Source organism: Solea solea, chromosome 11, assembly GCF_958295425.1.
Source record: "Solea solea chromosome 11, fSolSol10.1, whole genome shotgun sequence".
Taxonomy (NCBI): Eukaryota; Metazoa; Chordata; class Actinopteri; order Pleuronectiformes; family Soleidae; genus Solea; species Solea solea.
The window spans coordinates 7,505,683-7,533,031 of record NC_081144.1 but is presented as its reverse complement, the minus strand read 5'-3'; the positions used below and the strand labels follow the sequence as shown (position 1 = coordinate 7,533,031).

At 41.5% G+C, this 27,349-nt stretch overlaps 1 protein-coding gene across 1 annotated transcript in view; it reads right to left on the bottom strand.

Moving 5' to 3' along the window:
• Positions 1-25,904, bottom strand: part of LOC131468195 (ankyrin repeat and SAM domain-containing protein 1A-like) — a 62,094-nt gene extending 36,190 nt beyond the window's left edge. The window contains exons 1-8 of the mRNA XM_058642198.1: positions 25,192-25,904; positions 13,891-13,971; positions 12,996-13,152; positions 11,798-11,860; positions 1,647-1,943; positions 467-542; positions 269-370; positions 91-177 (exon numbers count right to left, since the gene is read on the bottom strand). Coding sequence (XP_058498181.1) covers positions 91-177; positions 269-370; positions 467-542; positions 1,647-1,943; positions 11,798-11,860; positions 12,996-13,152; positions 13,891-13,971; positions 25,192-25,370 — 1,042 coding nt within the window. The 5' untranslated portion in view covers positions 25,371-25,904. The remainder of the gene's footprint in view (positions 1-90; positions 178-268; positions 371-466; positions 543-1,646; positions 1,944-11,797; positions 11,861-12,995; positions 13,153-13,890; positions 13,972-25,191) is intronic.
• Positions 25,905-27,349: the final 1,445 nt, after the last annotated feature.

Here is a 27,349-nt window from a genome sequence, read left to right as displayed (position 1 = left end):
CACACAGGCAGTTCAAAAAAACACATATTGCCCAGTGCTTCCTGTTTTATCACCAAACTTGTCTAAGTTGGGACATCAGCCATGTCTAACCTTTTTTCCGCGGGCTGGGACTCTCCTGAGGCGGAGGGGGAGGGGGAGGGGGAAGGTCAATGTCAGGGGGTTTTCCACTCATGTGACCTACAAGAATCAAACAGGAGATTGTATCACAGCTACAAAAAGTGACATCGAAACAAAACCTTTTTTACGCAAAAGCCTATCAAGCCTTTACCTAAGATGAGAGCGGCTATTTCTCGGCTCTTCTGGGAGGGCATGTCCTTGACAGTGTCCAGCGCTGCCAGGCCCTTCTGGTCAACAATGTTTACATCAATGCCTGGAAAATGACAACACGTCAGTACCAAGTGTCACATGTAAAAATGTTTTGGGTGGAAGCTGATTAAATGTTGATTGCATGGCACTGAGGTCAGACCTGCACTGAGAAGTTTCTGAACCACATCCCTCTTGCCAAATAAGGCCGCTTCGTGGAGGGCGCTGCCTTTCTCCGTCTGAGCATAAAAAGAAACAAGAAGTTTAAAGAATAAGAGGAACATAACACAGAGAGGTGGAGAAAAAGAAAGGACACTTATTTTGGTTATGATCATCATAAAAAAAAAAACAACTGTTATTTCTATGTTAAATATATGAGTCAGGCTTGGTTTCCTCTCTGTCATTTCAGTTTGTGTGTAATGGTGACTTATGTCCACCACCTGGTCCACTTCTCTGCTAAATATGATGTGGTCCAGGAATCAAACTGCATCATTTTCCAGTTCAGAGAGCCATTCTAACTGAAACCTGCAGGGTGCAGCACCTAAAGGACACTGGCTAGATGTGCCAACCTTGATTCAGGGGAAAGTAGGACAAAGTAAAAGGGGAGAGTATCTCCAGTCAGGTGGAAGGCACAGCTTGATGCAGCAGTGTCAGTGGGAGCAAGGCTGGCTCTGCTTAGATACCACACCAGTGCCTTTGCAAACTGAGAGCTTAAGACTTTTATATTTAACCTTGCAGCTTAAGTAGGAAGTAGTGTGAGGAAGTACTGCAAGAACTGATTAAGTTACCCAACAAAGTTTGCCACTACAGTACATTAAGAAACACTTCCAGCTTTTAGGTTCACATGCATGGTGTATTTATGTAGACTAACACCCCGTTTAGACATGAAACTAACATCTGTCCTCAGTGATCCGATCACATTAAAAAGGGCAGTACACATGTGTCCGTATGCAGCAAGTTGGTGCGTCTATGTGTCTCTTGTAAGAGAGACAGAAGCTCAAATTAATCAAAGCTCTACTCAAGCTGCTGTGACGCAAAATATGTATACACTGTTTTAACAGTTAAAGAAAATAATGTGAAAATCAGTATAAATATCGTGTCAGTGGTTAATAAGAAAATGTATGAGCACAGACTAGTGAAGAATACTGTGAATCTACTGTTGGTCAGAGGAGGTGGTCACTAGTGCGTCCTGAGGACAGATTGCTACTGACGCTGGTCACATGTGTCCTCAAACCACCTCTAAATATGGTTTTGTGATCAGATCTGGGGACCCATTCAGGACAGGTTGGGAACCAATCAGGACGAATTTTAAAACCAGGTCTGAACGTAGACCTAAAACACACCTCATAGTTGATGTCCATGCCAGCGTCCAGCAGCACCTGCACCACAGAGAGGTGTCCATTCCGTGACGCCAGATGCAGGGGGGTGTGTTTCTTGGTGTTACAGCTCAGGAGGTTAGGATGAGCGCTGAGGAGCAGCTTGACCACCTCCAAGCGACCATACAGCGCCGCCAGGTCCAGTGGAGTCTCAAACTTGTTGTTCCTCATGGTCGGGTCCGTCAGCTCCTCCAGCAGCAGCCGCACCACCTGGAAGTGGCCGTACTGGGCGGCACAGTGCAGCGGTGTTTCGTTGTCATTGTTCTGTTTGAGGGCAGATAAACAAGTAAGACATGGCATGGGGGGGGAAAGCAGTAACAGAAACACAGCAAACATAGTAATAGATAGATGTAATAAAGGAGAACAGAAAGGAAGGGACACTCCTCCATGAATGAGTGAGAAGGGAGGTGACTCATTGGAGTCATCATCAATCAGTGCATAGAACCCACCACATTAGTAGATTAAAAGAGGAAAGCACCGACCAAACTGAAGCACATAGTGAGGCCTTTGGGAATATCTGGCAGAATAGGGTTCTAGAGTGGAGGATTGGCAGACATGCATGGACTAATGAGGACATGGCACAAAGCGCTGGGGCAACGAGGTGCTAACAGAGGAGCAAAGGCACTCAGACCGGTGGAGAATGAGCAGACATGGGCCACCTGGACGAAAGGCCACAATGACTGAGGCTGTCTGGACCGATTAACCCAAGTCCTGTCAGGCTGAGCCGTCACATCTATGAGACAGAATTATTATCGATCACAAACACCAACAACAGCAACATTCAAAATAAAATCCTTCCATGTTGTATTCAGTTTTTGTATTATTGTTTTTCAAGAAACCCTGAAAAGTTTTAAAATGAAAAATAGCACCACAGAGGAACCTTTGTCTTGTTTCTCCTATATTGCTGACACTTTTGATTGAGTATAGTGTGTGATGTATAGTCACAAACTCTATTTTCATGATGAGAAATCATAATCTAAGCATGAACTCAGTGAGTGGTGACTACTCTGATCACATACCCTGGTTCATACAGTAGAACAGTATGTCTGAGTACCACCAGAGGAAGCTCCACAGTTTGAGAACCACGGCACTAAATCAGATCAATCAATGACAAACAGCACTGAGAATCTTCAGCACGCAGGATGAACTCCACCTTGAACAGCCAGCAGGGGGCAGACTCTTCAACTACAGGAGCTGACCCGGGATGTTATCATGGGAATAGTCTCTTGATAAATGCAAACAACATGGATAAGGGGAAGAAGCAGAAAGCTACAGGGAAAACATCACAACACAACCACGATTCCTGCCTTAAGGAGAAAGTGTTTATGTGGCTGAGAGGGAAATTGTGATGCAGTCACTGCTTTCAATCTCTGAAGGTGCAACATATTGCAAATATGAATCTGAGTGATCTGCAAACTGAGCCTGTATAACCTGACAGCTCTTTGGCTCCTTTCAAACCCATGTGTGTGTGGACGGGTGGGGCAGAAGATGCCAGCCATTGTGGAAGCACATGCTCCAAGAGTCAGTCATTCCAGACCCATAGAGACACCTACAGCTGGCATGAGATACCACACACACACACACACACACACACACACACACAACATGGACATGCATGATGCCAGGTTGAGCGACTCTCAAAGAAACAAACCAGCTGTGGTGCAGAAAACGCTGGGGCAACAGTAGTTTGAAAGTTGACCTTTTCACCCAGTTCACAAATAGCTGGCACCAGATGGGGTTCAGCAGGTATCTCATCTACTGTTGTAAGCAAAGGAGGGACATTTAAGAGAAAGCAGGTCACAGCATGAGTAGACACACGTGAGGAGAGGTGGAGCTTTTGGACACAAAAAGGACACCTGCCCTTTAAAGGAGGAAGCAAAGAGGCTGGTAAATAAAAATACTTTTATTGGTTGAACTTAACTGAACCAGGAAAAAGAAAAAAGAAAAGAGGAATAAACGTTACTAGGAAGTAAACCAGATCAGCTGATCCACTTCAGTCAGAGAAGCTTCTCTGATTATACTTCATTTTCATTTAACTGTCTTTTAAATCTTACATCTGCTGCCTGGTAAAGATCTGTGTCATCATAATTTTGAAAAGTGCCCTAGAATTAGTAACATTAAAATGACTTTACTTTATAACCTTCATACATTAGACATTAGATATTGGATGTGGGTACTTGTTCCTCCTCTCTGTTAACATTTATAGATTTTTGAATTCCTAAAACTTGGTTAACAGGTTTTCCGATTATTATCCTGTCTGACATCCAACCTAATTTTTTGATATTTGACGCGTCTCTGCTACAAAACATTTGCACATCGAAAGCCATGTTGCTTTGTGATGCACCATCAAGACATTTCAGAGATTTATTCTGAGAACAAAGATGACCTCAGCGCACACACAAACGCACATGTTGCGATTACATTAGCATGACTCACTTCCTCTAACATGCAGGTCTGCTGCATCAAAAGCAATTCATTTAAACGTTACAAGCACGTTTTAACAGAAAGCATCCAAAAATCCATGATAACGTTAGGTTTCCCTCAGGATATTAAACAAGAGTGCAACAAATCACACCCAATACTCGCTACGTGATCACGTAAACACCGTCAGCGTGGTGATCAGTCGGTGCTCTGCAGCCATGTGTCAGCCAACATCTGACCATATTAAACATGGCTGACCGGCCACTTGACTCAAAGCTGCGAAACAACCAGCTGTGACGCCCCAGCCTGACCAGAACTCCTCTGACGCAAGGTATGTGAAGCATGTTAGTCACACAGCAGCCACTGCTCACTGACGTGAACACTTCTACTACACATGTTTAATTAAAAAAAAAAACACACACACACACACACCACAAATCAGCAGACCACAGTGGGACGTGAAAGGTAATTTCAACTACGATAGAATAACAAATTTGAAAGAACACAATTAGCAAAGGCTGTGATTTAATCACTCTATTTTCAGTTGTTCTATGCCAATTTAAAACAAAAGTAAATGCTAGAAACATTTCACATATTTAGTTCTTGTCCTTAGATTAAAGAGGTTATTATTTTTACGTGGTAATAATCCGTTTTTAAAGCAAGCATTTAGCTTGGTATTGCTAGAATAGGGGTAGTATTTTTGAAAGTGCCCACCATTGACACTAGGTCCACGCCTTGGTCCGAGGCTTGAAACTGCAACTGCAATGCTAATTCTGCACTTTTTAGAGGGGGGCGGGACCTCATTCCCAGAATGTAAACAGTGTCAGCCATCTTTGCTAACAGTTATGCTAACAGGGCCAAGTGTTACTGGTGGGCATGTAACAAAGAAAAGAATGAAGATATTTCTCAATTCAGGGGAAACTGAGGTTGGGAAGCACAATTTTTCAAAAATACTACCCCTATTCTAGTGATACAAAGCTAAATGCAAATTGGTGAAGTATTCCTTTAAGTCTATATGAAAATGCAATCACAATATATGTCAGGAGAAAAACACAATAACACAATTCTAACTACATCTTTCAGACTTCATTTCAACTGAGACAGACCAGGAAATTCTTTAGAAGTTAGATATAATTTTTACTCATAATGTAAGTATTTGTTCGATTCAGCTTTTAGATATGTTGAAAAGGCAATTTTATGTGCGGCTACATGCACTTACATCTCACCAGACACAGTTACTCATATCTGTGTCATACAAGTGTGCGAGATCTCAACCCGTGTGTTATTACATTACTTATTACTAGTTATTACTTAAGATTTTTACTGAATTTCTAGCATCATCTAGTATTAATTAGAATTCTAAATGATATAATAGCTAGACCTTAAAGAGGATCAATATATAAATGCTTTTAGTGCCAAGCTGTTACTTATTATTTAATGATAATTATAGAAATAAGATGATCTCAGCATTCTGTTACTTCCGTAATTCAAAAATATCTTGTTACTGTAAAGTGTTAGAGAAAGTGTAGAAGTATGTACTTTTTGAGTGTTGATCTCCGATTCAGTTGTTCAGGGCAAAAGACAAGTGATGCAAAGATTTAGTTTAGTGGTGTTTTTTCCTTTACGAAGTAAACATGGCAAAATAAATAAAATATAAGCAGAGACAAAAAAAAAAAGAAGAAAATTCCTCTTCAAAGCAGTGTTAGACCAAAAATAATTTGTGGTTTTAATGCAACAATTTTTAATTCTTAAACATAAAAAGGTCACTGTGAGATCAAATCCCACGACGGGCCACCATGTGAACAATCAAAAAAATGATGACGAGGCCTCCTCTGAAGACTGTCTGGCAGAATGACACCAGTGACTGGCAGCCACGCTGAACAGGAGATTAGAGTCCTTATTGTAACAGCTAAGACTTCCTGGACTGTGCACATTTTTCTGAAAATCCTGTCTTTACTGTAACGCCGCTACTGCTGCTGCGGTGCAGACCGCATAAAACCTCATCCTGATTTAGACCTTCGTGCAGGTCAAACAGTCAAGAGATTAAGATCTCCACTGGTGTCTACTGCTGATAGAATCTGCCCTAACTGGGAACATCTGGAGATTATGCTGCATTGTGTTTTCATGCTGCAGAATAGTTTGACGGGGGAGGGGGGCGAACAGCGGGGGAGCGGACGATGAAGGATGTTCGAGTTCTCACAACCTGGAGTGTGGAGACGGTAACGTGGTCTGACTAGTGACCTCTGTCACGTGACACACTGGCAGGCAGCAGAGCGAGGCAGCGGTTACGCCATCCTCGCCCCTGGTGGTGGAAGTCGTGGTGGTGAGCAGAGCAGCTGTTGTGACCGGTGTGCCAAAGAGCTGCCCATCCTCACTACGCTGCCCACTGTCACAATGTGAAATCCCACGGGTTTGTAGGTATTCATAGGACACATATGCATGGTAGGATATTTTCAGTTTGGGAGAGTAATATCCAAAAACATGGATCTCTGTGTGTTTGTGAGCTGTTTTTTTGTCAACAAATGTTGTTTGTATAATCCTTCAGTATCTGTGTTGCACACACACTTATGTACACACATATTCCACTTATGGGTTCCGGATAACAACAACAATCACTTTAATGTGTTTACAAGCACTTTATGAAATGTTTATATGCTCCTTGAAAATGTTAAACATGGGGGGGGGGGGTTAAAGCTGCAGCATGTAACTTGTGGTGATTATTCTGCCTCTTGGTCTTAATAAACAGAAACAATGGAATGTTATTTTTATGCTGCATCCTTCATCTGAAAACAGGCTCTGTGTGAATACAGCAGGATTGTTTCCATCAAATTACTAAAGGGCCAGGTTTTTGAGCAGTACAATATACTTCTGAAACTTTGCATGGGCACTTCCTTATATTTTCAGTCATAAGCCAACACGGATGTCTTCACTTTACTAGTGCAGTGTTGCAGTTGCCTCTGTCTGTCTTCATATTAAACAAATCAGATCGCCGATCCAAACACCACGATACAGAGAAACACAGAATAAGTCGTGTGGAGCTTGGTTGATTACATTTACAATCTGAAGTCTAGAATTTTGTTTGCTACATTCTAATATTTTACAAATATAAAACCATACTGTGCGTTTCTGCACATTTGTTAAAGGAGGCCTGTATGTGCTCGGCCTGAGTGCCCAGTGTTCTTTGCATTAAATGAAGAGAAACCATTTAGATGTATATGCCAACTCTCATTATGGATTTTTACTTGGACACTGTCACGCATTCCACAATAAACTCTAATGTAATGAAATGACTGACTGGCTTCCTGCCATAGATTGTAACTCTCTGTACAGCTGAATTTTTTCCTCCCTTTTTTTACAGGAAAGATCAATTTTACTTCCAACAATACACTTGGTCCGGTAACCCTCAAAGAAAAGCTGCAATTGCTAATGGATGGATTAATTCAATGGTGCACACTTTCCAAATGCAACTTCACAACAAGGCAATGTACAACAGATGCCAGCTCTGCATCTCTTGCCAAGAGAGCACCAGAAGCGGACGTCACGCAATCCTGCCATGCGACACAATACAATGTAATTTTGGCGTGAAGCCGCGCTGTTCTAATCCATAGACGTATATCAGCGGCAGAATATATACCAAGATAATATAGTATGTCACACAACTTGACTCTTTTCTGGCTGTATTCATAAAAAGTGAAGCTATTGTGCCCCAGGAGGACATTTTACTAGAAACTCAAACATCCTGAGAGAAAATAAAGGTGGATCACAGAAGACAGAGCAACAGGACCCTACAGGCAACAGATCCTGCATGTGTCCAACACTTGCCAGCTTTAATGTCTTGTCTATTTTACATGCTTTAATTCCGATGTGTAAGCGTTCTCTAAGGTAGGATGAGGGAAGAAAGTTGAACAAGTCGGAATACATCAGATCTGGAATAACGTCCATTTCCATACTGGTGAAAAGAACCAGGCGGCATTATAAGGCTCAGATATATTCAGTCTGTCAAGTTCTGCGATATTCTGCTCACCGTCTGTGCATTTTAAGTGGACAGGGGACTCTGACAGCTCGACACTGTTAATTTTTGCAGAAACTTTTCCTGCCACCATGGCATGACAACTCTATTGGCTGCAACTTACAAAGAAGAAGCTTGAAATGAGCAAATATTAAAGGCACGGTGACAAGACAGCATAAGTGCTTCTCAGGCCATTTAATGGCACAATATTTCAGGTTGGACAAGCAGAGAGCAGAAGGCACAAGTAGTTGAGGGAAGACCTGGACACTGACGTGACTCACAGAGGGGATAAATGAGCATACTGGCAGAGAGCGAACAACGTGCCTTGAGGAAGGAAGGAAAACTCTGCTCCACTTGATAATGAGGTGACCATGTCCACAGAAATTACTTCTGCTGCTGCCATCAGAAACTTTCACTCACGTCAGTCAGTGCTCTAAGACACTGCAGTGCACACCAAGTCTGACAGGAAGACACACAATCCATCCATGAATAACCATTGGGTTCACCCCTATTTTTACTATATTATTTGACTTTTCTGGAGCTTCAGTTTTTCTTGTGTTGGAGTGCAGGGCATGATGCTGTTAGAGCTCATGTTTGCTGCAGAACGCGTGCGCATCTGAGTCAGTGGATCTCATCTAAAGACATATTGTAAAAGACATGTGACCTATATAGAAAAATGAAGCCTGAGTGAAAGGTAGAACGAGACGAGTCAGAACAAACCAAGGGCTACATCTTATTATAGAGTGGTGATTGGAAATATGTTAATTAACAACAACAATTAGGTCAAATAAAACATAAAAACAAGCAGTTATCTGTCGAAACCAAGACTCCTGAATACTCACACATTTCATTAAGATATCCAGTTTTCCTCATGTTGACATTTGTACATGCATTTTGCTGAATGTCCAAATGTGAGGGATTTAGAGAATTATAGGATAATTATTAAGGTCACAAAAATCACAATATATCACCATGCTTATAGCATCACAATATATCACATTCCCTGTATCAGGATATGGAATCTGAAGCAGGCTTGAGATCATGTGACTAGTTGCCAATTCCTTCATCATGACGCCTTTGAAACATTTAAAGTTACTAACCCACCAAGGACACTATCAAGGAGAGACAGCAAAGAGGTGTGATGCACGAACATTAATCTGACTGACTGGACTAGGATCAGAACTGGACCGAGTCCAGTCCAATTCCCTTAATGTCCTCAACAGGGACCAGCGATGCCCCAATTCTTCCAGCCTTTCAAGCCTCATCACACACCTTTCATGTCTGGCTATAGCTTACGCTACACAAACACCACCCCATTACCCACTGTACCACGTACAGCCAATAAGCCGTGACACTGTTACTATGACAACATCCCGCCTCTTCTTCTCATCCAGCAACGCAAGCTCAGGGGCACAAACTGGCAGCAGGAGGGGAAGGAGGAGGAGGAGGGGCAAATTCTCCCATTTACACACTCGCACAGAAATGCATGGCACGGACGTCTCTCTTTGATGCTGATGCAAAGAGACTGGTGCGCTGAAACACTCCCATCCTCTCTCCCTCTGATGAGGGAGGGCACGATGCACCCCGCCCACTCAGTCACATGATGCCATCAGCCATGACCACAACCAGGGCCACAGTCACCACGCAACATCCATGTCTTTTGATTTATTCATAACCGGGAATCAATTTCTCATGGTCGCCGGGTAGTGCTGAAAGTGCTTGCATGACCCATAAACTTGACCTACTCACACACTCGATGCAAAAAGACAAAGTAAGAAAAATGCAGCCACTGCAGGAATACTCACACCCTGATAATACAATTTCAGCATACTTAAAAGTTTGCCTTGCAATCCAAACAGTAAGAGGATACGTCTTGGAGAAATGTGACATGCGCAAAAATAGTCTGCAACTTTTAACACGGGTCCGGGGTGAGTTTCCAGCTCTGCAGTCAAAATCACAGAGCATGTTCACACTTCTCATTGCTGTAACTGTGAGAGGCAGTGACACTGTCAGTTCTGCAGTGTTGCCTCAACTGGCATCCCACTCATGAAGACAGGCTGTGAGTGGGGTTTCCCTTTGTATCTGTAGGGCAGCAGTGAAACAGAAATATACCTGTAATAATATCGTATGTGCTACGAGGTCGCCAGCTGAATGAAAGATAACGAATAAAAGTGGCATTCAACCTTCTGGTTTGTTCCCAGTAGGAGCGTCTGATGAGTTTAACGATGGTTTGGATAAAGATATACTCTGTAACATTTGTAAATCTATCTAAAGACGACAATTACATTAGCCAACATTTATCCGGCACACTTAAAATCCATATGTATGTATTTATTTGCATGTTTATATTCAAAGTAATGGACTCTTTCATTTGTATTGTTTATAAAAGAACAACATCTGCTCAGGGTTCAGGGTGAAACCCCATGAAACGAGTGGGGAAGGAAAAATTCTATATTATTAGTGAGCTGGAGAGTCGTCTTCTGTGTTTTTTTTATTTCATTTTATTGTGTGTATTTGTCACAACTCACGGCCATTTGCTGCACGTTCTGCTGCTTAAACCCCCCCAAGTACAAACGCCAGGACAAGACAACAACTCCCATAATCCCACGCTGCCTGTCGTTTTGACTAAGAGACCAGAGAAACTTCATACGGTGAGTCAGAAATTGAGATTTCGTCTCTTAATCCTTTTTCTATTCTGTTAAAACTTTATCTCTTATACGTTTTCTTCCCATAGAAGTTTGGTTTAGTCACGGCCCCCAACGGAGTGGGAGTGAAGTATTGTTTTTAGTGGCTCTGTGTGTCTGTCTGTTTGTTTGTTTGTGTTTCCACACTTATGGCCGCCAGAGGCTTGTTGCGTGAATGAGGTGAAGTCTGCCATCTCTGATACCTACTAAATCCATGTCCATACAATTTTGTGTAGGAGTGGGAAATGACCGAAGGAAGAGAGCAATTCTCTCCTCCACTTCCTTTTTTAATCTGTTCTGGATGGTGTGGTAGTCTTAGCAGAGAAACGCTTGCTCTGAGCACTATTCTAGTTCATCTTTGACATAATACAGAAATGGCTCATTACTACTTATACATACTTATTCAGCAGAAAATCTTTTTAGCAATTATTGTGAAACTGTATAGTGAGCAGCAGCACTGTGGGGGTAGGTTTAACAGACAACTTGCCGTAAGCAACTAATCTTAATGGCTGTTAGGAGTTTTAATTGATAGGGTAGCAGTAGTTTGATTTAGTCAATATTATATTTGAATTGATTTAACTGATTTTTGAAAATATCTCACAATTCACTGAAGCGACTCACGGTGGGAAAAGCATTTACTGAGCTTTCTGGGGCATTTTTGGCCAAAACCTAGTTTATTATTCCTGACCCTGCTCACAAAGGGGCTGGTACATGGGTAGCGTCACATGTCACACAAAAAGATTAACATCTGTGGTGGAGGGCATGCTGTAATACAGTGTCATTTGACACAACAATTTGGAGATCACAAGCAAACATGAGTAGAAAGCCAGAGGACAGAGATGCACTGATGATAGCCAGTGGAATTAAAAGCCTCTCCCATATCTCTGCAGCAGTGATCAGCAGCAGCAGCAGCAGCAGCAGCAGAAAACCAGTCCCAAGCACATTAAGCCAACACAGCAGTAAAGGAAATGTTGTTTTTCGGCAGCAGCACCGTGTGTACACACCTTGGCATTAATATAGGGGTCAAAGGGCCCACAGCGTTTGAACTCTTTATGGTCTACAGAGCTCTGGGAGGGAGAAAGAAAAGATAGGCCAATGGCTTTGGTTCAGACAAGCAATGAACAAACAAATGATGATAACAAACTAAATTAAAAGCAGGAATTAAAACAAAATCAGAGTTGAGTTAATGTACAATCAGGTGTCATTGGACAGGCATGGAGAAATGACACAAAATGAGACCAATAAGCTTTCTCTTTTTTTTTTGGCTTTAATCTGAGGGTCTTAGATTAGATAATGTGATTATTACTCATAATGGGTCATTTCTCCTCAAACCAAACAGAACTGAGATGATGTTGGGGGGCATTCTGTGAGGTAAGCAACCAAACAAAATATCAAACAAATGAGTTAAAACAGTTAAAATGGTTTGAGCAAACAAGCATTTCTCACACAGGCATGGCGTCAGATGCACTGAGTATAATGCACTCTTCCAAATACAAATCATGTCATGCTGTAAGAGACTTTTTAAGCCAAAACAAGTCACATTTTTGCTAAAAAAAAAAGATAAAATAAATAAATTAGGGATGGCTTGAGTCAACACCACTTTTTTGTGACCGATACTACACCGATATTGCAACGTCAAATTTCTTAACTATGACGAGTCATTTCAAAAATGTAATGCTTCGACTGCTAGGCTGACATTTGCAGCCCTCACTAACATTACATCTCTCTTTACAGAATGTTGACTGATTAGTGAAGCATCAAAGTGTTCTTTAAAGTTAACGACTCGTCTTGAGTGTTCTTTTTCTTTTCCAATATCCCATTAAACGATTTTGGCCAGCGTCAGTCCAGTACAGATACTGAGAATTTAGACAGCTAACAATAACAATAAGCCAACACCTACAACGTGGAGAAATTATCAACTTTAGGTGCCGACTAAACAATGAGCACTCCAATAAATAAACTACAAGCGCTCAATGAATGTGTTCACTGTAAAAAAGGTGTTAATGTGTTTCCTGCAGACACACAAACTCTAAGCAAATCACTTCAGTGCCCGCGTCATTTCACAACTCATGATATTATCATCCGAGTTAAAATTGCATGAAAAACAAAAAAAGAGAACTGTAAAAATAAAAAAAATAAAACATATATATGCACAAGCAAACACAGCAGAAATAAGGCAGAAGAGAAAATGCCGTGTCAGACCTGTTCATTGAGTCTAGGGTGTGAAGGTCCCTGGTGAATGAGCAGTTTGACGATATGTTCATCTCCCTTCCACGCAGCCAGGTGGAGAGGGTAGCAGCCCTTGTTGTCAGCAATGTTGGTTAAGGCCTCGTTTCGCAGCAGTGCCTCCACCACCTCACTGCGGATCATTTTAAGGAACACGAACGGTCAGAAAACAGCAAGAGCGTAAACCGCACTAATAAATACAAACAAGCCCCGTCGTTAACAGCGTTAACAGTCAATCAATTGCTTTAGCTTCCCCTGTGGGATGATTGCCTGTAAGGGGAAGAGCTCATTTAATGCAGACCATAAAGAGAGGGACTGAATCAGGCTGTAACAAAAAGACATTTCTCCCAATTCCCATATTTAAGCCTCATTTACACTGAAATAAGTGGGTATACTCGCACATTTTTCACCTGGGAGAAAAGAAAAGGTGTTTTCTCACCCCTGTGTCGTCTGTGTGAAAATTGTGACAACACAAAAAAAAGGCATGTAGTAACATGGCGTGCAGTAACAGTACGGTCAAAAAAATGACATCCCTTCTTTAAATTAACCGTTCAATTGATCCAGTTGAAAAAAAACATTGAGCTTGGTCCCGAAAAATTATAAAATTCATGGCTAACAGTTATGCTAATGGCCTGAAAATGAATGCATGTTGCAGTGTTCTGCCAGAAGTGAAGCAGATGGAGGAGAAATTATCACCAGGTTTTGTGTTTTCACCAATACCTGCTCGGAGCTGTTGATTAAAAAAAACAAACTTGCAAAATAATCTTACTCGGGGGTGAATACTGATTAAACAACTTGTCAAAAACCCACTTAAATGTGTATTTAATGATGTTTTTAACCACTTGGAATGGATTATTTTTCACTGATCTACCTGTGTCCATTGAGGGCAGCGTGGTGGAGGGGGGTGTATCCAGTGCTGTCCACACAATTCACATTGGGGCCTCTCCAGATGCTGTTGAAAAAGTAGAGAAGATTGTCGTTAGGCTTCATTTACACAAAAACACACTCGCATACACACAGAGCAAACAAAGCCTGCCCATTACCCCTGTGTAAAGTCTCTACCTGTGGGTGTGACCGAGTCTGTTCTGATCACTATCTCAGCACCACAGTCTCTATCTACAGCTGTTCACCACACTCAGCCCAACCCCACTGAGACGCCAGGAATGCATAAGCACAGAGCCAACAGCAGAAGCATCGCATGAGGAAACCAGGAGCAGCTAATAGATACGCTAATTTTGTCTCGTTTACAGTAAAGTATGCAACCCAAATCTGTTTATTCTGAGCCAAGCACTGAAGTAGAATGGGCTTTTATTATGCGAAACAACAAACAAAGCACGGAGACTGAGCCAAAAGGCATTAGAGCGGCATAAGAACTGTAAAACTTGGCCAACGACAGACGAAGTCAGCTGTCAGCTCCGATTGGCTTGTTTCTTTTAATTTACTAACAGCACTGTAGTGAGGAATGAAAGAGGACAGTGATATACAGGGGGAGGTAAAGAGTAAAGAGAGATGGAATGAGTAATTTAAGAGGCTAAAGGATGTCAGCTGAGATGGAGTGCAAGTCGAGGATGCGAGGCTCTCTGAGAGGCCTTAACACATCCTAAATAAATCATGTCACAAGGAAATCCCAGCTCGAGTGAACCAAATATCCGAGACCAGAGTCATTTGCCATACAGAAAGAGAATGGGAGCAAAAGAGTTTTTCCCTCACACAGAATCAAATATGACTGGAAGAGTTTTTGTTTCAGAAGAAACTTTTTTGCCCACTATTCACTTATTAATGGCAGAATGTCTGAGAATCCTGGGGTGAACTACTGATAATGTGTCCTGAAGTTTAAGTATTTCAAAGAACATTAGACTAGTTTTATCACTAATAACATTACAAGTGTAAGAACTATGATAATCTATATTATAATGTTCTTTTTTAATCAAAGGAAATTATATGGTTTGACCAGTCATGTCTAATATGTGTAATATCTACTGCTGCGTGTTAATATTTGGTGGCGATTCCTGTCACACGTTGAACTTCGCATAGTGCTGAGAAAAATCTAGGGATATTTAACAATCTATGTATTACAGTGACACAACGTATGATATGGAAAATAGCCGATAGCAGATTTAGCAGCTTCATAAATGATTACTGGGATATTCTGGCAAAAAACTGTGAGCGAGAGAGCGCTGCCATCAAGAGACAACAACACATCAGACCATTTGCTGTTTTTTTCTTTTTTTAAAGCAGCTGAACACACTCACAGTAAGACACGGATGAGTTGGTCCAAGTTTTATCTGGTGTTGGTGTTGGAGGAGGAGTGGCAGCAGCATGCTCACCGCCATCGTATCAGCTTCAGTGCAACTCTGTGACTTTGCTTCACACACACGTGGCTGGATTTTGTCGCAGTAATGGCCATTTTGTCCCCTAAAAATGCATCTCCCATAATAGCTCAGAGCAGCCTGCAATTACATAGTCAGAGCTGTCTCATTAAATGAGTGTCTTGGAGGGCTTGAGTACAGCCTGCAGAACAATGTGCTTGACAGAGCACAGACACACAGGGATGCAACACTCTCCTCTGCATTTTTCTAGGGGTGGGTATTGCTTCTGATTTCCTTAATCAATTTGTTTCCGATTCACAAGGTCACCATTTGATTCATTTTGAGATATCTCAGTGTTCAAACCAATTTCTGCTTGGTTATGGAAGAGATTATCACAGAACTAAATTCTATCAAATTCAAACTCAAAGCTTAAAAACTCATTTCAATTCAAAATATCCGACCTACATACATCAGACATGATGCTTGAAATAATGACCAAATTGTCCAGTATGTTGCTCTTCAGAGGAAGACAACAGCGATGTTGCATGGTGTGTGGAAGAAGTTGAAACTCACAAACACATTTGCAGATTCAGCTGTTAGTTTAGCAGTTAGTTCCACCTGCAGCTTAAAAGCGGAGTTGGCAACGGAGTTATCGGAGCTAATGGAGTGAACGGAGGCAACACACACACACACACACACACACAATCATATTTGTCACTCTCAGCGAGATGGCTCACTCTGTAAAAAACAATGTTGTCACCCAAGAATATCACAGTCAAGTCTCACGTGACCACAATAGGCAGGTGAGTTTGTGCAGAGGACGCAGGAAATTAAATACATACAAATACTGAATCGATATTGGATCTTTCAAATGAAGATTGACGTGAATTAGAAAATCAATCGTCTTAAATGTTTAAAAAAATGGGGAAGAGTGTGCGACTTTAAATCATGTCAGCTCATGCGGCTTCACAAGTGCACATTTTCACTCCTCGTTTCTTCAGCGCCAGTAACCAAATTTGCAGTAAAGAGAAAAGCAAAGATGGCTTGCACATGGCCGGTAAACACATGAAAAGGCAAAAACAGAGACAGAAACAGACCTTCAGCTGCTGCCCTAGATAAGAGTTATGTAAGAGCTTACAGCAAATCCCCATAAAGAAATAAACATAAACACAAACGGAGCAGCTACGACAAGTTTGGAATTCAACTAAACACATAGAGGACACATAGGGCAATCATGATTATCAGGTCTTTTTTGCTTTGTCATTTCCTGCCAGTAAACATCGTGCTTTTTAAGCACCATTGCAGAAATGACTAACAATGACTTGCTTAGTTGTGCAAGACAAACCTTCTGATGTATCACAAGACACACGTCTCATGTTCAAAGAAAATCTCGAATAGAAGGTAAATGTTTGTGCTGCGTTTCACTCTGGACCTCCACAGTCAATAGAACTCTGATTTGACGCGATCAGAAATACCAGAAAAAGACACTAAGAAAACCCAAATGTTCAAGATCATGTCGACAAAACCTGCAACAGAGGGTGTAATGCAGCATAAAGCACAATATTATCTGCCTCTGTGGTTTTTCCATAACATTACAGCACTAATGGATGATAACGATTCATATCAACAGTCTCTCCGTGCTGAGGAAATGAAACCGTCTGCTCAATGCATTTCAATCCCACTGTCACTCACAATATTAAAATGCTGTAAGCAGTGCTGCCTGTAGTGTAGCAGCTTTAAGTGCAGTCAAAAGTGTGACGTCCTCTCAGCATTTTGGCAGCACGGTACTCAAGGGCGTGAGTCAGAATGGTGCTCGACAATCCACTTCATCCTCTTACTACAGCTCACTACCAACCTATCTGACGGCTGGGGCTCTGGCCCATAGCAGGGAGATGGGCAAAACAGTTGATTTGGTTTGGTTGGGGGCACATTCATGGCAACTGGCTGAGGAATTCCTGTTTGAAAAGCTGAGCTAATCCTTAATTTCCCTGAGGGAATATCAGCGGGATGAAGCTGAAGTTTGAAAGAGATTCTGGGAGGGCGTTAATTCTGTGGTGTGCTGTGCAGAGCCAGTATGAGACGAGGAGGGATAACATTTTTTTATACATTATCTGCACTTATTTGCAAATGTGACTCATAGTATTCACAAAAAACACAGGCTTATACAATAATGTATGTATTCTGGAGTCACAAATGAAGTCATAAATGGATGTGGCATTAAGATTAAATGTTTTTTAAATACATATTTGATAATGTTGGTGATAATTGTTATAAATGTTATTGATTCTTGAAAATACAGCTGTTACATAACCATTTCTGGTCTCCATCTCTCCTCTAGCTTCTTCTTTACCATCCATTCTTCTTTTCACCCACATCAACAACAACAACAACAGATGTTCAAGGTAAATTTTCAATGCACATCAAAATTCAGTAGTAGGTTTAAGCAAATAAGAACCCAGGTGAGTGTGAATCGGTATCAAATAAACAGATTTGTCCTCCAGCCTATTAGCGGTGGGACCACACTGCCAGGAGGATTAGTCTGGCCCAGGGCTCTGAGCCCAGCAATGACTGGCGCATGTCAGCCACCGTGGAGGAAATTGGGCTTAATTAAGCCGACGGCTGGCGGCTGGTGAAACCAGATGTCCTGCTGCCAAACAGCCAACCTGAGCATCTGCTCCTCAGCAGGGAGAGATAGAGGTACCTGCCAGATTCCTCCTGGCCGAATGGAGACTACTCGCAATGAGCTAACTCCCTCCCCAAGATGCCATGTTAGGACCAAAGTACAACAACTGTGAGAAAGCGGCACATGCTCATCGTGTAGCAGTATATTAATGGATGACACATTCAGAGTTGTGAACCTGTATCACAAGTTAAGTAGCAACAGACACAGCCGTTGCAACAAAGTGGCAATCTATGACACATCTATGACGAGGCGTTAACGAATGTCTATGATATTCAAACCGCTGTTAAGTGAGTTTACACAATACCCGTCAGCTCCACACAACTCAGACTCAAAAAAAAAAAAAAAACAACATTCAGCAGTTTGACAGGATTACATTTATTTTCTCCGTCTGCCCCTGCTCTGCTGCTTAATATACACTTGGGCTGCAACTAACGCTTATTAATCATACATCAATTAATCTGTCTTGATTAAGTGAGTGCTTGTTTGATCCTTAAAATGTCAGAAAAGTGTTGTGTCGTTGATCTGTGTTTGCCAAACCTGGAAATGATGAGGTTCTTGAATTGTCTCGTTCTGTCCACAAATCAGTTTTTATGATTTCTTTGTTATATGGAGCAAAGAAACCAGAAAGTATTCACATTTAAGAAGCTGAAAAATCCAAAAGCTTGTTTTAATTATTGAAAAAAAACCAAAAACAGAACGTTGCAGCTCTCACATACACAAACGTTCCTTCAGTAAGGTCTGATAGTAATGTTCAAAAGTTGCATTTACCTTCAAAACAAAACATTGATCATGGTATTTACACCATAAATATACAGTGCCAATAAAGTCCATCAGCTCCACATGAGTCCCCCCGTCTCATACACGTTAACATAACAGTGCCACATCTACAAAACACAGCTGATGCTTGGAGACATAGAAATGTCGTTTTCTCATTCAGTCTCGAAAAAAAAAAACCTTGATTGAGTCATCAATGTGGCCCACAAACGCTCCATAATGAGCTTCTCACAGAGCAACTGTGTTACAGCAGGAGGTGTGAATAAACTGCATATGCCAACAGTCTGTGATGAGAGAGCAGTCCAGGAGGCTCCAGCAGAATAATCAAAATGATGGGCATGAGAAGCACTAATGGCAGGCTGAAAATGTGCGATGAATGTAGAAAAGGGAAGAATAGAGATAGAAAGGGACAAGAATGGGGAAAAAAAAGAAAAAAAGATTCACAATCATTCAAATCCCATCTTCTTAAAAACCTGTCAGTTCCCACACCGACACCACTGAACAGCTACATAGATCTCTACAATGGTTTATTTATTTTTGTTGCTCAGTGAAGAAAATGTACATCTACATCTGCCGAGACACGAGCATGCAAAAAAATGATGTTAATTGAACTACAGAAGAGACTAAATGACCTCTGCAGTTGGGCACAAGAAGTATCGGTACCGGTTATTGGCCCAGGCACTCCTGCAAAAAGTCTAACATGTGCATCCCTACAAAAACAACAATGGCAAAAAGAATGACCAAGAAATTCTGTTATGATGCCGACAACAAGGTGAAACTCAAAGTACAGTTATGGAGCTCTTCACACATTCAAAAGGTCTTCGTTTCTGCCTGTCCAGACTTAAAAGCAGCTCCTGAGCTTTCAAACAATCAAAGCCAGGAGCATTTTCAAACTTCTCCATAATTTTGGGCGTGCAAAAAGTGAGGTTGTGTGGAATGAAGGCAAATCTGTAGCCCAATACAGGCATTTTTAAACTAAAACAGAGTATTAGTGCTTAGTCATGGTAAGAAAAACTCCAGCCCACATTGTACTTCTTTTATAAGGATGCAGAAACAGCAGAGTGTGGGGGAATTTTAGAAAATACCCTGGCTAAACAGTTTCCTGTGAACATATGGAGGGCAGTGCCAGAACTCTGGCTCCAAGTGCAACATGTTTGATGTCTGTGGGTGGAATGGAGGTTGGCTTTGGCCCAGCAGGTGGGCAAGAAGTTTGCTGAGAGTAGCAGAAAGTGAGAGAAAGGAGAAGACGCCAGACAGGCTAAAACGTCTGGGTCGAGGGCTACGAACACCTGCGCAGGAAAGAGGGTTGTTCATATTAAGAATCATACTCGCGACACAGGAACACACACACGACTTATCTTTTCCATTTGTTATCACAAGGTTCGCTGACTGGGGTGAAACGGAGTTCACATCAACAAGCACGTGGAGGAGGAGTCAGTAAATATGTCTGTGTGTTAGTGTTTTGCTTGTACACATGAGTAACTTTCTGTTAGCACAGAAAGATGAAAACTTGCTCTTCAGTAGGGCTGAACAATTCTGGGAAAAGATTGTGATTTTTCGGAGAGATACTGCAATTTGATTTGCAAAAACAAAAATGTTAAGCTTCAGTTTAACATTCACTGTGTGATGAAATGATGGAGCATTACCACACACAATCAAAACATTAACGGCTGTATCTTCTAATACAAGGATGAAAAAATAAAGATATAAAACATTTGTTGCATGGATAGAAGAATCAAAAATAGAACAACTGGAGTGAATAACAACAACAACAACTACATAACTCATTATTGCACTACAGAAAAAAATATTTTTAGCCCACCACCACTAGTTTAAAATAAAGCAGGTCCATAAAGACTATTATGGAGACTAAACCTGTATTTGTTTCTGCTCCCACCACACACACACACACACACACACACACACACACATGCATATGTGGAATTCATCAGTGCCACTAAGCCCTTACTCTCAGACTATGAAAACACAGGCTGTAAACATAACATGCACAGCGGAGGATCCCAAACTCAGATGCTCCAGGAATGCTAACACATTGGTGTTAGATTTCCCAGCTACCACCACTCCCTCCTGTGTCCTGGACTAGTGTTTCTCTCAGTTCAGAGGTCAACAACAAATGAAATGGGAATTCCAGGCTTGGTGTATGCTAGCGTTTAGCTATAGAGTCATAACATGAAGCCCTTGCCATTGCTGTAAACGTGATGGAAGCTGCCTTGTTTACACCGTGGCTGCACATACAGCGAGCTGTGAGACAAGTTTACATGAACTCTAATAGCTACTGTGAAACACAACTAAGAAGCAAGGTGTCAAATTCTCACTGTGAACATGGCATCTGCAAACACACCATCACAAGTCCGACAGTGCACCTTCACATTTACACAGCAACAGAACTTTCCTATATGAGCTTTGCCTTTTGTTTATGTTCTTAAAATGTATTATGTAAACACAGCATTGTTTCAAGAAATGTCTTCATACACACAAAACCCCCAAAAGCGACTATAAATACTGCCTATAATGTCTATGTATGTGCTGCTGTAATGCCCCAAGAAATACCCCATAAAGGGAGAAAAAGATGTGGAGCATGCACTCAAAGCTTGCACACTGTGTACAAACTCCAAACACAAAGAGAAGAAGATAATGACGGAGACTGACATCACCATTTCCCAAAATTGCATATTGGCGCAAGAGTGGTGTTTTGAGATTATTTTGTCATCCTGGGACCCGTTTTCCAGAAATAGCATTTTGGGGCTCTGCCATGTGGATAAATAAGTCAATATGATCCTAGTATGTTTCCATGCACAGTTAAGTCAAGCTTTCCTCCACATGAGAGCCACCCCGCTGGAGCCAATCACAGCTGACATAGGGCAAAAGGCGGGGTACACCCTGGACGGGTTGCAGTCCATCACAGGGCCAACATACAGAGACAAACAAACATTCACGCTCATATTCACACTTACAGTCAATATACAGTGTAATTTGACTCTAAATTGTATTATCTGGGTGTGTTACTCCCACTGAGAAATGATTATATTTTTCTCAGGCCAGACTAACATGTTTACATGCATTTTTAAAGTCTGGTTTTAGTCAGACTAAAACAATACTGTTGTTTTTTGTAGCATCATGTCAATGAACCGGCAGACTAACTGTTAAATAAAACAAAAGCAGTTGAAGACACTGACAGTAAGACGCAGTTTGAAATGATATGGTGTAGAGGGTGTGGCAGCAGCACGCTCAGACCTCATATCAGCTTCAGTGCAACTCAGTGATGGTTGTATTAAGACACAACAACAACACAGTAATTCCATTTTTTTTCTAATGCCATGTGAACGTACTGAGTAGACACAGATCTTATTAACAGAGAAGCTACAAGCTACTTCTTTAAATGAGAGCAAGTGCTATTTGTTACGCAGCAGATATGGTTTCAGTTGACACCAGTCTGGCAGCACGGCTTTCCCTGGGATGAGCCAGAAATTGGGACTATAATGGGATGCAATCATCTGGATTTTAGCCAAAGCCACTTAAAATGCAAACCAAGTAATCGCACAGACAGAAATGTATTTAGAAAAAGGCTAAACAAAATTTCAAGAGCCACCAAAATTGTCAATAAGCTCTACTTGTTTCTGCCTATTGCACTTGCAAACAGTCTAAATGAGGCTTCTCAAATCAGGAGGTCCAATTCTAAATAAGTAACGGCTCTATTTTCTAGTTAAAACTAAAGAGTATATAATAGTCTTGAAAGAACTAATATGAATATGAAAAGATGTCACTCCACACTTTGTCAGTCGGTCAAAAGACACAACTGTGAGGCTGGGAGAAGAGCCCACATCTGGCTAAGCTCTCAGGGTGTATGTCCCGAACCCCATGCATTCCTTTGTTAATTTCCCCACAGTGGGCAGGCACTTTCCCTGCCAGGGACTTGTCTCACCTCCGGTCAGACCACAGCAGCTGCCTGTGTTTGGACAACCTGGGCAAGGAAGTGCTGGTAAGAGGTGAAAACCTCTGGGATCAAAAAATGGTCCGGAGGTCTGGCAACCGTCATCACACAGCAATGCATGTTTCCCCTAAATAAGCCACAAAACTGACTAAATGTTTCAACACAATTTTGTTGAGGTAAAATGATTCTGACAGCAGCCAAACTGCAGCTACCACTGCATGGTGGTACTAAAGGTTACGGGGAGGGGGGATCCCAGCTCATTTTGGTGTTAATAGAGCACCTCAAAACAAATGCTTTGGGCGGTGACAGTGTTAAACATGCAGGGGTCAGTGGCGATCCTCCCGCTTGGACACAGCCTCCTGGGAAAGTAGGCATTCCGCAGAGCAGAGCTCGACAACTGCTTGGTTACAAAAACACGACAGGTCTTGACATGCAACCCATTCCAGAGGAGGAACACTAAAAAGGTAGTGGAAATACACACAACAACACAACACACCTTCACAGACGATTAATGAATGTGATTCACAGCCTGTGTGGTGGCGTATAAGGCCCAATGTGCTACTATACATAAAAACATCAACAGGAAATTCCTTCAATAAAAGTAAAAACACTGCAGTGACCTAAATAACAGACATCCCTCTCCTCACACTGACAATACAACCAACACAGTATGTAAATGTAATGAAGAAACCTGTCATTCCTACAGATGAAATCTCCTTTGACAGGATTACAAGCCTAAATTTCCAACAATGGATGATTAATAGGGTACAAAGAGAGTCTGGTCAAAGAAAAAAAACACACAGCCAGCTGGTGCCACTGTAGAAATCCACTGTGATGCCTATACAAGTATTGACATTTTGATAATGCAAATTAAATCAAATGTATACAATGCCAGTGATTCCCAAGGCTTTCCTGAGGTCAATAAACAAATAAACAAATTATTTTATTCTAATAGTCTGTCCAATGGGTCCATGTGTTTAAAAGCAACAAGGCTAGTTAAGTCCACCTACCATTAGTTAATTCATTTCCTGGCCAATCATTTCCGAGAGCCATCATTGCCAAACATTGATTGCTCAAATCCAAGCAGATGACACAACGGGCTCTGTGGGCTCTAGAGTCCACCCACAGATCTGTGAGACCTGGCCTTGACTGCATGACTTCTCTGAATTGGATGTGGGATTTCCGATTTCAAGGGTTTAATTTAATTACCTTGAGTTCATTGCACGGCCTGTACTAAGTAACATGGTGCTGCATCACCTTGAGCTACGCCTGAACACTTTCCCCTATGATGCTGGCAGCTGGAAAAGAGCTCCCACAGCAGCAATACTCCGTTTTGAGTGACAGTTGTCCACCTTCATTTGCTCAATACTAAAATAGAAAAGACATGCAGCACTATCACCACATCTTCAACAGCTATTGTTCACTTCTGCAGTTCTATATATAGCACATGACATTAGTGAGGAATTCTTAACAATGAGGCTGCTCTTTTCTTTCTCGTTGGGTATAAACATTACATAAATCACGATGGCTCGTCATGATCATGAAACTGCATCATATGGTTTTCGAACAATACGTTTGCAGCCCAAGGGAAATTGAACAACCCTGTTGCGGTGAGTGTATTTAACTGAGATAACATGTGCAGGACTAAAATAAAAGTTATCAGATCTATTTCATCCAATTACTTGACATTACCCTGCAGCAGAACATTAGGAGGAGTGTATGTTAGAAAAAGGCCTGGCCAGGCTACTCCTTCAGGACAGCAACATGGATCAAAGCCAATTTTAATATCTCCCATTTAAAAAAAAAAAAAAGTCCTGTTCTGTTTCACCATCACTCCAAATCAGACATTTTATTCCTAACACTTAGACAGATACTGTATTGGCTGTAGTTTGCCTTCTTATCTGTAAATTACAAATAAATAATAACCTTGCATTGCAGACCATCTATTAAATGGATGAAATGTTGCCCCCCACCAATGTCTTTGCCTTGTAAGGTGAACACACTGTTTTTTAACCAGGAGTTGCAGTAATAATGCTAAAAAGTGCGTTTGTTACATCTGGCTTTCTCATTATTCCCCTTCACCACTGAGTGTTCGGGTCTAGACTATATGCGTAGGCTATTAATTAAACATGTGTGCACCGGTGTGTAAAGAAACCGTGGGCGGCTTTGGAGCACATTTATCCAGTTTAGTTGCACAATTGTATCGCAGACTCTTTTCTGCTCATTACAGTAACGCTGGCAGGGAGCTAACAAAGAAGCATGCCACTGCCTCAACGCTTCACTGGTTCAGGCTGTTTGTTTGACCATGCAAAGTCATTACTCTATCACTGGACAGTGATACTGAAAGTACTGTAAATGAGTGAATAAATAATAGTATAATAATAGACGGGGACAACGTTGGGAGCGGTCCCCGTTCAGGTATACCCGCCTCTCCTTCCCTTTCCCTGAGCCTACCTGAGCAGACTGGAGAGTGGATGAGAGGAGGCGCCGTGGCCACCACTGTTGCTACTTCCACCGGCTCCAGACAACCCGCTCCCGGCGCCTCCTGACTGTCGCTTCCCGGATAAAAGCTTCTCCACAGCGGCCAGGTTCCCCGTGCGCGCCGCTTCGAGAAGCTCCTGCTCCTTCCCCATCACGAATCCAAGCAAAAAAAAAAAAAAACCAAAAAATACACACACGGGAGGCGCGGGGGGAATAAGGAGAGGGGAAGGGAGGGGATTGTTTAACAGGAGTGAAATTCCTCAGTGACTCCTTCTTTTCTCCCGACAACAGATGGATTCCTCGGTGTACTTCCCACCGACGCTGGGTCCTTCCACGCCGGTCCTCGGTGCTGCTAGCGCTCACAACGGGGAAAAGTTTGGTTCAGCAGCGCGGCACTACCACCGAGCAAACTTCCTATGACCAGTCCCCAGAGCCTAATCCGTCACTTCCTCGAAACTGCCCTTTATTTCTGCTGCTCAAATCTGAAAACCATTCGCACTCACACACACACACACACACACATACACAATCCCTATCACACCCGCCCCTGCTGCCTCACAGGAGAGGTGGATGGGCGTAAGCAAGATGGTGCCTGAGCTTCACTGTGTAAACTAAATAAGGGAAAAGACAGACGTTTTACACGTCCACTGTGTTACCGCGGTCAAGCCATCAGTCACTAACTCGTCTCTGCGTAGTTTAAAGCATTCGGGTTGAAATTTAGAGTGCTCGCGTATTGTAGACGTTACGGTAAACGCACGAAAACGAAGCCAGCTGGGTTGCCAGCAGCTGGTTTTCAAAATAAAACATTACAGAAAATAGTAGCGGAAACTACTAATAATTTTCATAAATAAATGAAATATTATGAATTGTATTTTGATTGAGTTCTTTCAATCTTGTCTCTGTGTTGGTTGGTTTCTCTCTGCAGCACATTGATTCTACCTTAAGTGCTTTATAAACAAAACTACCTTGTCTCAGTATTCTGTTACTGTATGGTTAGATTAGAAATGTAAAGCTCTGTAAAGATCTGTAAATCCAAATAGCTTAATTTCTGAACAACTCTGTCTATGAACAAATTAAATCAAGCAGTATGACAGGAAGGATGCTGTGCTAACCTGCCCACAGTCTGGTATATACACGTGAAAATCCTCCCAGTAAAAGCTGCAGATTTTTTTTTTTTAAATTGTCATACATTGTCCTGAACTCACATTTTTCAGTCAGAAATGATGGATAAATCATGTGTTTTTACCTAACAGCAAATTTAACTGTAAACTATCAATGTGAGTAAAAAAATAAAACAAATCACTGATTTCCAGTTTAAGGGACACTGCTCTCAGTTTGGGTTGTATACTTGTCTGAAGTTTGTACATACGCAGCTTTAACCTTTTATTTTGAAAAAAGGATATTGTAATCCTGAAAAGCATCTAGTTTCGGCCAATCCAATGCATTTATCATAAAGCCTTTAAAACGGGAGCACTCCACATTTTGTGTTGGGGCTGGTTGGAAGGAAAGACTGTTGTCCTCTCCTAGTATCCAGAACAGGGGTCTCAAACTCAAATGACCTTGGGGTCATCGAGCATCTAGTCCAGTCAAGTGAAAACTATTCTGGGGAAAAAGCAACAATTCAGTAGGGGTAGTCAATATGAGCTAAAAATTATATCATGACATTCTATCATGATTATAATGATAGATATTTCAAAGAATTCCAAAATCAAAGTGTCTGTGTTGACATGGAACTATATTTAGTTAACGATAACAATGTGTTTAACCATGAGTTTGAGACCTCTGGTCTAAAGCGACTTTCTAAACCTAGCATTTTTAATACTACTATTTTTGTTTTTTTTGGTTTGTTTCATCTGCATTGTTAGTTGTCAACATAAATCAGAGGCTAAACTTCATTTTAAATATACATTTCAATGAAGGTAATGCCAGTCTGAGCGGGGATAATTAAGTAAACTGTTAAATTAATAAACATTATATTTACCCCCGCCCTTTTTTTTCTTTACAAGTAATTACAAAACATATATACAGTCATGTTCTTTTAGATTTTGTTGTACTGACCTGTTTTATCACTGTGTTTGATACAACCAGTGTTTGGCATCCATGGTTTTTGGTTACCCATGTTAATAAAGTT